Source organism: Amphiura filiformis, chromosome 2 (genome assembly GCF_039555335.1).
Source record: "Amphiura filiformis chromosome 2, Afil_fr2py, whole genome shotgun sequence".
In the NCBI taxonomy this organism is placed as follows: Eukaryota; Metazoa; Echinodermata; class Ophiuroidea; order Amphilepidida; family Amphiuridae; genus Amphiura; species Amphiura filiformis.
In genome coordinates, this window is record NC_092629.1 from 84853501 (window position 1) to 84866101 (window position 12601).

Genomic DNA, 12601 nt, shown 5'->3' on the forward strand with positions numbered 1-12601 from the left:
CGCTTAAGCAACAGCAGCAGGACGGCAGTGTCACTGTAGTATTACAATTCGATAGGGTGATTGAGTCATAATAATAATCCCTCTTTATAGTCAGCGAGAACAGTGGGAGAATGTGCTTCGTCTACCGCCTTGTGGCTCCTCGACCAGTATAGCGTGCTCCTCGACCAGTATAGCGGGCTCCTCGACCAGTATAGCGGGCTCTTCGACCAGTATAGCGGGCAAAACTCGCATTTATGAATGATGTGGCTTGCCATATAACTGCAGTATGTGAGCTATCGCGACGTATGAACCCTCCTACTAGGAGCTTGTCTTTTTTAAAGGACTTTTCTTGTTAATTCAATTGATTGTTGCCGTGCCAAGAGATATGTTAAACGTGTCGTGATTGGTGGTCATATTGACTGATTGAGCTGGTGCGTCATTTTGACCAATGGGCGTGCGTTGTGCTTCAAGGCTTCGGCAATACTTCCATGACAACCTGGATCGTTTAACAAGATGGCGAAGTACTGTTATTATTTTGCTTGCTAAGTTCGTTTCAAAGTAACTTGTAAATATACACATTTTTAAAAGTAAATAAGGTAAGAGATAGTAAGGATTTGTAAGAATATAAGTTCGTAATTGAAGCACTGACAGTGCACATCTCAGCCTCGGTACTGTGCGTCTCTGACTGACTCTGTGACTGTTTCACCGGCCCGGTGACCGTCACCGTGTGATAAAAATAAAAAAAGGTTCCGAATTCTGCAATCGCTGGAAATCCCTTTATTTTATTTAATAATAATTTAATAATTATATATGGTTACCCTTCAGATAAAGCTGGGCGATCCTGACTTTTAGACCACCCGAGCTATATAACTTATAAGGTTAAAATTGCAAACTTATCATATTAATCTTGAGTTTGAAGTTGAACAGTGATGTTTTCAACGTCAACCAACTGTACAAACAACAAACATACCTTTTAGTTTTATTCCATCGAACATGCTTTATTTTGTTCCAAAATTCATGTTTTTATAGCCATATTTGACGAAAAAGAGCTGCTAGCAAAAACCGCGATGATGCCAGCTCAGAAGTTTTCGCGTAGGTAGCACGAGCGCTTGAAGTTGATGTGCGCTCGTTTTGACGGTAAGCGTATCATGCATTTTCAAGCGTGTTTACAATATCGTTTTTCTGCATGACGCAAATTATGAGCACTGCATTTATTCAAGATCATGAGATGGCAAATTTCTTGAAAAACGTGATGTATTTTACCCCGTAATTTCCCTCAAAGTAATTACTCAACAAAGTCCTGCCCTCTTTCACAATATTTTTGCTTCTTGACTTGGATATCATCGGAATATTAGGTAGGTCACTGTAGGCCTATGTTTAAAGATTTTTTAGATGATTTTTACGATGAAAAAATTGACATTTTAAGCTTCTTTTCAAAAATTGGTTTTAAGGGGGTACTACACCCCTCGATAAATTTGTGTCTATTTTTGCATTTTTATCAAAAACTAATAACACAGTGGTAACAAGAGTTATGTATATTATAGGGGCAAGGAATCCAATTACTACACTGGAATTTTAGTGACCCAAGACAAGCGGTTTGTTATTTATGATCAGAAATAAGGTACCGCTAAGATGTACCTCGTTTCCTATCATATATACGGAACCGCTTGTCTTGAGTCACTGAAATTTCAGTGTAGTAATTGGATTCCTTGCCCCAATAATATACATAACTTTTGCTACCAGTGTGTAATTATTTTTTTAGAAAAATGCAAAAATAGTCACAAATTTACCACATGGGTGTAGTACCCCCTTAACTTGTTAAAAATCGTTTTAAGCTTGTTGGATATTTTTACTTTTAAATAATCTAAATCTTGACTCCTTAGCTTAGATGAAACTTTTAGTTTAAGCTTGTTAGAATATTAGGGCTATTTCATTATAAATGACACGTTCACAAAAATGGCTTTTATCATATCTGGTTGATATAATTAGGGTGATAATGCAGTGTTATTAACTTAATTCTAAGTATGCCACAAACTACAAGCTACATGAGCATTTTTACAGAATTCTGTCTATTTTTGTATAAAAAAATTGCCAAAAGGTACATTTTAACCCAATTTTGGAGTCCCATTTCATTTTGCCCATGTATTCTGAATTAATTCTTTGAAAAATTAGGTACATTCTATGGCAATGTGCTTGTTGCAATGAAAATATGATATGTGTGGAACATCATGCAAGTTGAATGGTGAAAATTGGTGCAAAATGTTAAAATTCAGTAGATTCTTGCAAAATTGGCATTTTATGCGTTAAATAAAAAAATGAGTGTCCTCTCCAATTCATGCCTCCATTTTTGTTAACATTAAAGAGGAAATATAAACCCTTACCCTACCTGTATAATCTGTGTTATATTACCAATTGATGGGACAGGGCACTGATTGAGTAATTCATTTATTTTACATACAGTAGACCACTTGTTCTTGATACCACAGTTCCGCGTTAAAAATTTGTCCTCTCCAGAACTGAAGTTAATTACTAATTGTTGAAATAAGAAGGGTTATATCATAGAATGTGAAATTTGTAGAGGAAGAGTGGTCTTCCTTCTACCAAGGTGGCACATGATTTGGTATTTGTTGCATTTGTGCAAGCCTGTATCCACGATTCTGTTTGCAATTTAACAAATGTCCTCTCCAGCACAATTATGTCATTTCCACGAATCGTTAAACAAACTAAAAAAGAAAAATTTCAAAGAGCCAAACCTACAAGAAATTTTTTGCATTTTATTGCAAATTATGCTTACAAACCACTTTAGTGTTCAAATTATTGTCCAGTTGTTGAGAACACATATGATATTATTCTGCATTGAACTTCGGTTAGCTAAAAATTGCAATATTCCTAATTTAACCAGAATATTAACCCTGTTTGTAGTGGATTTTAAATGCTGGGGATCTTTTATGCAATAATATTGAAAAGTTATAATATAATAAAAGTTTAAGTATGCTTTATTTATTATGTGTTAAAAAATGTGTCCTATCCAGAACAAATGACACAGGAGGGGTCTTTTATTTTAGGTTTTCCATGACTAGTACAACAGATTGACGCAGAATACTCACTTATGCATCAGTGTAGCTATTGGGCAGGACAAAATGACTATTTCATGAATTTTTCATGTGAAGATAAAGTTTATCCTTAAAAAATATGTAGTAATTTTGCGCCATTTATCTGGATTAGTATCAATTTACTAATTGTTTTATATTGAAACTGGCATATTTAAGACACTGAAGTGTAAAGGAACATACAACAATTATTACAGACTAAATATGAATAAGTATGAACCCAATGTTGGTTACATATACTCTTTCAAAGTTGTGTATTAAATTGTTTAAAAAATGTCCCCTCAGACGGCAGCTATGTTTTACACAGCAAAAATTCAATTTAATTTTTTAATGGTTCCTGAGGGTTTGACGCTCTAATATTTTGAGAATTATTGACACACCATCTGAACTTTGAAATGATAATGAATTTGCATGAAATAAATGAGTTTGAATTTTGACCCCTTTTGGGACTCAATGTTGTCATTTATAATGAAATAGCCCATTAAACCTTGATGAAATAGTAATATTTCAGCCCTATAATTACTATTATAGCGCGTCTAAAAGTAAGGATCGCCAAAATACAAATATTTTGTGACTAATTTTTAGGCCCGTTATCGATTGTCGGATATATCGATAGTCGGAAAATTCATAGACTTCCGACATGTTGGTACACTCAATGGTTGTATCGATACACGACAATATGGCACACATGCTTAGATTATCCTAGACCTGCCTGCATGTCTTCGGTCCTAGACTTCAACATACTGACATTTACTTGGCCCGTTCGACATGCTGCGGTATATTTTGGTCCTTTTCGCAAAATAAATTTGCCGTCTTCATCGGCCCATAAAATTATTTATAAACTCAATACCTACATCATCTATAATATGTACCTTTAAATCACAAGCTTTCCATAAGCTGTTGTTGAAATTTCACTTCATTCTTCCTTTTCTCGTAAAAGCAATTCTTTCGAGCACTTTCTGTTCGAAATTTTCTAAGTAGAGACTCAATCGACGAAGTAGCGAGGAAGTAGGCGGTCAAATTAATGGCCATGTGGTGGCGTGTTTACAAACCAGCACAGACGCAGGAAGTGCACCAGGGGTCGATTTAGAAAATAAAGTTTACATGCACAACTCTAATTTTTTCCACAAAATGGGCTGAATAACACAAAATTTTGCATGCACAGGCAAAATTCTACATGCACTAGCGCCAAAGTTACATGCATTTGTGCATGTAAAACCCCTCTAAATCGAACCCTGAAGTGCACAGAACGTTCAATAAGAGGCAAAGTTCCTGCGCTTCGTGCCCATGTGATTGTGCCATTTTTTGTACGCGCGCATGCTTCATCTTTCAGATGATGATGGACTTTGCCAGTTGGTGAATGGTTTGTATTATTTTCTCGTCTATGATTGACGTCACGTTACGTTACGTCACGTTACAAGAAGCGACCGTTATAAAATGTGAACAGCACGTTAAACAACACATAAACAGAGGTATTAAAATTCGAAAAACGTGGAAAAAACCATAAAAATATACCATTTTTAACAATCATATCAAGACATCCATATGCGGATAGTTTGCCGGAGTTTCTGCAGATCACATATTGGACTACATTAGCGTAAGTTATTTATGTGCTTTAGAGAATGAAGAATTTTAAGTTTTTGGCAATCGGGAAATGGCCAGTATAAGCTCAAGCTAGCGTATTTACGAAACGGACATTAATATGGCGACCTGTAACTCGGTATCCGATAATGTCATAATGTTAAATAAAGATACCGAGTTACAGTTACTGGAACTAAGATTATCCCAAATTACCGTCTCCCATTTCCAAGCTGAGCCATCATGTTGTCTCAAACCCGTCCAGAAGATCCCCCGAAAGACATTGAAATCGCTGAATTTCAATCAAAATTTGACTATTTCCTGATGAGATTTTAAAGATTTATGTAAATATTATTGTCAATAACAAATTACGTGAATGCAAACTTGCTGACAACGTACGATAGTTTAGAAAGTTGTATTTTTGCTCTTGTGTTTAAGCAAAATCTTATCATGTCTCGCTGCCGTAAGAATTTTCATTCATTGACTGGTTGACCGGTGACCCGGAAGTGTTGCAAAATGGGAGTGGTTAAATTTGAAATGTCAATAACTCGTGTGCTGATTGGTCCATTGGTCAATAATGATATAAAAACATTAATTTATGCACAATGGAGATTTTTAGGATCATTGCAAACACCAATTTGGTAAGCTTATAATCACTCATTTTTGGGCTGAATCAACTTGTGTCCGACTGGACGCAACGGGTTGATGAAATTTGTGAAACATTGCGTCCAGCAATACAAAAATACGTCTGGACGCAAGAATTCGCGTCCAGTGGGAGCCTTGGTAACTGTGTGTAAATTGCATCTTGAAAATGTGTCATATTATCGATACTGTGTCTGTGACGTGTCGATATGTCGCATAATTGCTTCCGATATATATCAACTTCAAAAAACTGTATCGATAATAGGCCTACTAACTTTGCATTTTTCTCAAATAATAACTACACACACACACTCAGTCCATGAGTCTGACTCTGAGTAACTCACTCACAATGCTCACTGGTCTCGACAGGTAACAAAAGTTATATGTAATATTATAGGGGCAAGGAATCCAATTACTACACTGAAATTTCAGTGATTCAAGACAAGTGGTTCATTATATATGTTCAGAAATGAGGTACATTCTAGCATTACCGCTTTTCTTATCATAAATTTCCGTATAACATACACCGCTTGTCTTGAGTCACTGCATGACTGAAATTCCAGTGAGGTACTAGTACAGAGTAACTGGATTCCTTGCCACTATAATATACCATATTCCTTCCAATAAGCGCCCAGGGCGCTTAACAAAGTCATTTTGGGTGGGCGCTTATTTTTTACATGGTTTAGCTAATTTTTCGTAAGTGGTGTTGATTAGAGACGAATTTACGTATGTTATAAAAGGGTCCTGAGACGTTCTAGTAGCTTTTCTGATGTAGAAAATGTATTGCAAGTTTACACTGGACTTGTAGTCCTCCAGCTCTTTCACCGTATCGACGTCTATCTGACACTTCAACATTGATGGTACCCTTTAGCAAATTGGACATTTCCTGCATGGGTGGGCGCTTATTGGAACGAATACGGTACATAACTTTTGTTACCAGTGTGTTATTAATTTTAAGAAAAATGCAAAATAGTCACAAATTTATCAAGGGGTGTAGCACTGCGCATCGGTTTTTTTTTTTGGGGGTGGGTATTGTGAAGTATCTAAACAAGCTTTGGAACCGAGGAATTCCGAGGTCCAAAGCACAATGACAATGTTTAGATATTTCACAATACCCAAAAAATTGTCAAAGACTAGTCATAACCGTCACTTTTCACCTTTTTGATTGAATTTTTGTCAGATTTCTTTCTTTTTAATTTGAAAACAGAACACAATTATAACTGTATCTTTTGTTTTCCCTGTCAAAAATCGAATAGCCTATGAAGGAAATACCGCTAGCGACCAATCACACTAGCGCGCAAGCATGCAATGTTGTAACCAAGCCCCAAAAAACTCTGCAATGGCCCCTGGTTCCATCTCATTTGTAGTTGACCAGGGGACACTTCTCTCACAAAACTGGCCCCCTGGATAGTGAACCAAAAAGTATCAAATTCAAAGCAACTAGTGCTTATTTAACCCATCCAGCATATCTTTATTTTTATTGGCCCCTTGGTAAATGGAAGTGGCCCTTGGTTTCTTCAAATCTTGGTGAACCAGGGGCCACTTTTTTTGCCAAAGTGGCCCCTGGTTCAAGCTCTCTTATTTTCACCCTTGGTTGTAACATATAATAATAATTTTATGTTATCATCCAGATGGTTGTTTGTTTCCTTGCCTGTTTGTTTGTTTGTCAGGCTCCAATAAATTTTTTACTTTTAAAAAAGTTAAAAAAAGTTGCAGTATTTGTAATAGCTAAAATTGCCTAAAAATATTACACTGTTATCATAGTACTATTATTGGGATCAATAACAGTGGAAATTAGTTGGAAATTAAGTTGCTGGCTTGTCGAGGAACATATTTTGTACCGTTTGTTTGTCGATCTGCATCACTATTCACTATTAATGTAAGTAAAATATGAACGCAATAATGCTGTCATTGCACCATAATTTTGCAATTGCCCGATCGGGCAAGGTGCCTGATAATTTAGCTTGCCCGACAGTATTTTCAATTGCCCCGGGCAATCGGACAGGTGATTTATCGGAGCCTGTTGTTTGTCAGGACGGAAGCAAATTCATTAATCCACTCTCCAGCTTAAACGCAATCACCGATCAACTTCGACATGCTTTGTACCAACCCCACAAGAAAGGTTCGTCCATCCGTAGAACAGGTTTTTTCATCGCCTCATGAATATAATTATTTTTCTAATTGCAGGGAATAAACCCCTGCAGCGGCCATCATGCCGACTGGCCTGGAAAAGCAGACGGCCAAAAGGGCCACAGACTGTGGGGAGACTCCAATTTATGTCAGTAAAGTCACTGCGCCAAGGAACCCCAAACTCATCAAGGGACCTGCGGAGGAGACTAAGGTGAGTTCCAAAGCCACAGATATATAAACGAAGGAGAGTGCAGACTGGCCCCCATCTTTGTTCATGCATGTAGGGCATTCTAGATGCTGTTTGTGCGCAGCACTTGTAGAGTAGACTACACCTACACGCCCTGTAAAGCCTCCAATTGCTCCTGGTCTTTGTAAAATTCACATGAACCAGGAACAGTTTTCTAAAGTTAATTGCTCCTGGTTCCTGTTTTGCACTTGATGCAGAAGTGCTGGTATGCTGTATTGTATGCAGAAGGATTTACTATTTGAAAATTGCTCCTGTTTCTTCAAAAATTGCTCCTGGTTCTTGTAAAATCCCAGTGCACCAGGAGCATTGTTCAAAAACAAATTGCTCCTGGTTCCAGTCCACTTATTTCAAGGCTTGGGGTCTTGCTGGTTGCTCAGTCAGTACTTACTACATGGTACACAAGGGAGTACAAATTTGCTCTGATAAGTGTTACCAAATAAAACATTATTCAGTAGTGAAAAAAGGTCAAAAAAGAACATTGTTAGGAAGTAAAGGTCATACATAATACCAGTCATTCACCAGTATTACACCGTTGATGACGGAGCATGGTTACTCTGAAATTATTCCGACAAAAATATGAGTGTTGTTAAATAGTACTTTTCCTTGATTTTTCAGTGTGTTTTCTTTGATAGGGCCAAATTACAGATTGTCATTTTTTCCTTGTTAAATCCATTGAGCTATTCTTTCCAGTTGAAATCCGCACTACCCCTGTGAAAGATTTGGGAAATATCTAACACAGAAGGAGTATGTTTTTCAGATGTAATCAGGGGTGTGACTGGGAGAGACCAGATATTTATCTGTTTCCAGATATTTTTTTCAACTTCCAGATATTTTTTTACTCTTGCTTGTTGTGGACAAAAGTATGTATGGTTTAAGTACTTTCAGATTTTTTTAAAACTTAAAGCTAAAAACAGATATTTTTTCAAAGACACACTCTCAGGCCTGGATGTAATTGGTCAGGGTTAATCATTTTGAAACTCATACTCCAACTGTATTATGGCTTTACCTATATCTTCCACAACTGGAGTGAGTATTTCAAATGGAAGTTATGCAATTGTTTATTAAACTTATACTCCCTCTGTGGAAGACTTTAGCTAAATCTTCCACAGGGGCAGTGTGGATTTTAAATTTAATAGCCCATTTATTGATTTTCACAGCTGATTCCATCTACCTTTATGAAAGAATTAGGCCAGAGTACAGAGGAGAGACTTGCCAATACACATGATATGAAGATACCACAGATTATTGAGCTGATGGATATGGGAGAAAACACGCATCAGAAGGTAAGAGACAGGTTACCACACGGGTGATTTGGAGCCAAAGTAGGTGATTTTTATGGATATTTTCAGGTACCACTTTTAAACTGTTATCTGTCCCATATAAAAATGTCAACAGTTGACATTGGCAGACATGCCAACTAGTACGGTTTCAATACTCAACCCTGAGAAACGTGCCACTCGGGGAAAACTTTTTTTCGGGCGGCACGGTTCATGGGGTTGAACGATAATAACTGTTGGGTCAGAACAGGAAATGGCATTTTGAGGAGGTCACTCTTGAGGAAGCCAAATGGACTCTAAGGGTGCCCGGGGCGCGGCTCCCCAGAGCGCATAGGAGTTACACCACTGATCAAGATGGTTCCGGTGCAATTAGCCAAACAGCCCCTGTTTTCTTACAGAAATCTTGTTTTGAAAATAACTCTGGTTAAGACACCCTTCAAATTAAAGTTAAGAAAAAAAATTGCCAAATGTTGAATGTTTTCCCTTAAGATCATTATTCAGTTTTGCCTTTTCTTTTACAGATAAGGTTCCAATGCAATATTTTAGATAATAAGCATTTCTTTTGAGGTAACCCCCAGTTCATGTAAAATAGCCCCTTAGAACAAAGTGACTGGGGCATTTGAAAACAGTGACTAATCAGAGACGCCCGCACGCCAATGGTATGTACTTTTGCTGTCGGCGTGTAACTTTTTAAAAGTACATGCCCGACTGGCGTGTGGCATTTTGATGCTGATAGCATAGGTCACTCTATTTGGCAATTTTAGTTTAAAAAGTAACAATTTTTTCAGTTCTTCACACAAATTCCTTCTACTTTTGTTGCACCATATGGCCCCTTTTCAATTTTAGCTTTAATGTAGCAAAAATGTTTGCACACATTTATAAATATATTCTGTCGCAAAAAGGTGCTGAATTAACTTTACATCAAACAATATTGTCCAACCCCACCTCCCTAATGTCAAAAAGAAATCTACACCACTGTTAATAAAGAACAAGTCATGAGCCACATGTATAGACCTTTTCAGATCAAGATCTTAAACGTTCGGAAACCGCGCTATTTATTCAGTAAGCTAGGGGTCAAAACATTGTACCCAAACTGGCGGACAAGAAATGTCATGAATTACGACACCCTTTTGCACGAAAATACAGCTTATTAAGCCAATGCGAACATGGGGTCATCGCGAGAAATATTTTCCTAGCATATTGAGCTAACACCTCAGCAACTTAGTTTTTCACAATAAGATACTAATGGAAAGAGATTGACAAATGTCTGTAATTTTTTTTACGTGAATCACCTCTTCCACAGTCACCACGCTTGATTTCATGTTGAGTATCCTTGGCAAAAGTAAAAAAAAAAAGCGCAGTGATTTATAGTGCGCTACGCTTTGGCACAACGCCTAGACGTTGATCCACAAGCCTCAGCACACTTTACAGGTTGTCGCTGACCACTACGGCCCCACATCATTCCACAAACCATTAAACAACTAATCGGGGACTTTGCTGCTTCAAGAGCGCACACCCTAGACATTCCACAAATAACCATCACAACCAGGATCAGCTCCCCGAGTTTCGTACGGGTTACAACGAGACAAATTAGCAGCGAGTACCTTGTCCAGGGGAATTTCAAGCTGACTCAATTTTTCCACGTGAGCGTACTAGGCACCGCCAGGGTTCGAACCCGCAACCTCTCGCACCAAAGTCGAACGCCTTATCGATTGAGCTAACTTGAGAACCTCTCTCGTCCCTAAAATGGACCGTCGAAAGTTCATCGTAGTTATGATGCGTTACACATTGGAACTTCGCTCTGTACATGATGCTGAAGAGGTACTTTTATGTGCGCGCTATTGGGGAAATTATTTCATGCTTCGGGTTTTATCGGAATTACTATGAAAAGGTCTATTAAACTTAGTAGACTATCGTCTATCATCTACTTGTGTGCATTTTATTGTAACATTATTTCTGAAATAAAATTTGGGCTTCTAAAATTTCTTTCAAGCATGTAACTTTTTAGAGTTGCACGCCCAACTGGCTAGTGCCAAAAAGTGTTAAGATCCAAGGCATTAGCCAGAGGGGTGTCTTTAGGGTACGTCCAAAATGGACAAAAAATACTTTATTCTACAAAATCAGGGTGTCCACTTCCTATTCACTCCATTATAAAAATCAGAATTTTAGGGTGTCCAAATTGAAAACAGGGCGTCCAAATGACACCTGGACACCCCTCTGGCTAATGCCTTGTTAAGATCCATGTTAAGACGTTGTTGTTTGTTTTGTTGTTACAGTTCTCTGTGGTGGATGTAGATGAGCCATTGTTTCAACCGTTCCCATCAGAGATAGTCTTCCAGCAGTTTGAGTCACATGAAGTTTATGAAGTGCCACTAATTCTCAGAAACAATGACAAGGTATGGTATTGAAATCAAGTGTCACATTGGGCTATTCCATGTGAAATCCACACCCCTGTGGAAGATTTTTGATATATCTGCCAAAGGGGGAGTATGAATTTCAAATGGAATGGGTGCATTAGGCAGCTCCATTTGAATTTCACACACCCTCTGAGAAAGGTTCAACCTGAGTCTTCAAATGGAGCTGCTGATGTTTTAATTCCATTTGAAATTCATACTCCCCCCTATATGGAAGATATTTCCAAAATCTTCCGCTGAGGTAGTGTTGACTTTTTAAAAATGGAATAGCCCATTTGACAAGCTTTGATTTTTGAAATGGTACAGGGGAGCTATAAACATTCCACTCTCCAGAGAATGTTTAGAAGAGCATGCTAACTAGGGATATAAAGATTTTAGCAATATGGCAATTAATGAGGCAAAACAAATTGGTTTTCTTGCTCTCCACCGACCGACCCAAAATTGGCCAAAACAGGGTCAGCCCTATAAAAAATTTTTTTTTAGTTTTAGTTTATAATTTTAATTGTTTTTTATTACTTTTTCTGTGTCTAAATTTCATTTCAAAGCTAAATTTGGTTAACTACATTTTTCTAAAGAAGAAAATCATTACTGTGAACTCTTTATAGCATTTATAACTATCAGTATCAATTCATGCATCAATGTTTCCAATAAACTTGGCCCCTTATGCTTGTAAGTATGCAGTCGTTCTAATTGAATCAATTTATATGACATATCTTGCGTATGAAGTGAATTCATAACCTCATTAATATACGCAGCAAGTGCGATCCAATCACAGATAATACCTTTTAAATACGCGGACACAAATGCAGGTCATTGAAAAAGTATAATGACCGCGTCTCGTGACGTAGCTAAAAGTACGCTCTACAATGACCGCGTTACGTGACGTGTTACGCGTTCGAACAAATTACGCAGACGCTGGCCACCGTATTTGGACATCGCATGATTGCGTGCTAGTGTGATTGGTTGCTAGCGGTATTTCCTTAATGGGTTATTCGATTTTTTACAGGGAAAACGGCAGATAAAGTTAAAATTGTGTTCTGTTTTCAAATTAAAAGAAGAAAATGTGACGTAAATTTAATTAAAAAATTGTAAAGTGACGGTTATGAAAGAGGTTAATGACTTTGCATCAGTTATTTTTTGGGTATTGTGAAATATCTAAACATTGTGCTTTGGACCTCGGAATATTCCTCGGTTCCAAAGCACAATGTTTAGATATTTCACAAT

General features: G+C 37.5%; 1 protein-coding gene across 1 annotated transcript in view; it reads left to right on the forward strand.

The window, feature by feature from the left end:
* The first annotated feature begins 472 nt into the window (after window positions 1-472).
* Window positions 473-12601, forward strand: part of LOC140144203 (hydrocephalus-inducing protein homolog) — a 189746-nt gene continuing 177617 nt past the window's right edge. The window contains 4 exon segments of the mRNA XM_072166023.1: window positions 473-575; window positions 7497-7650; window positions 8844-8969; window positions 11240-11359. Coding sequence (XP_072022124.1) covers window positions 7522-7650; window positions 8844-8969; window positions 11240-11359 — 375 coding nt within the window. The 5' untranslated portion in view covers window positions 473-575; window positions 7497-7521.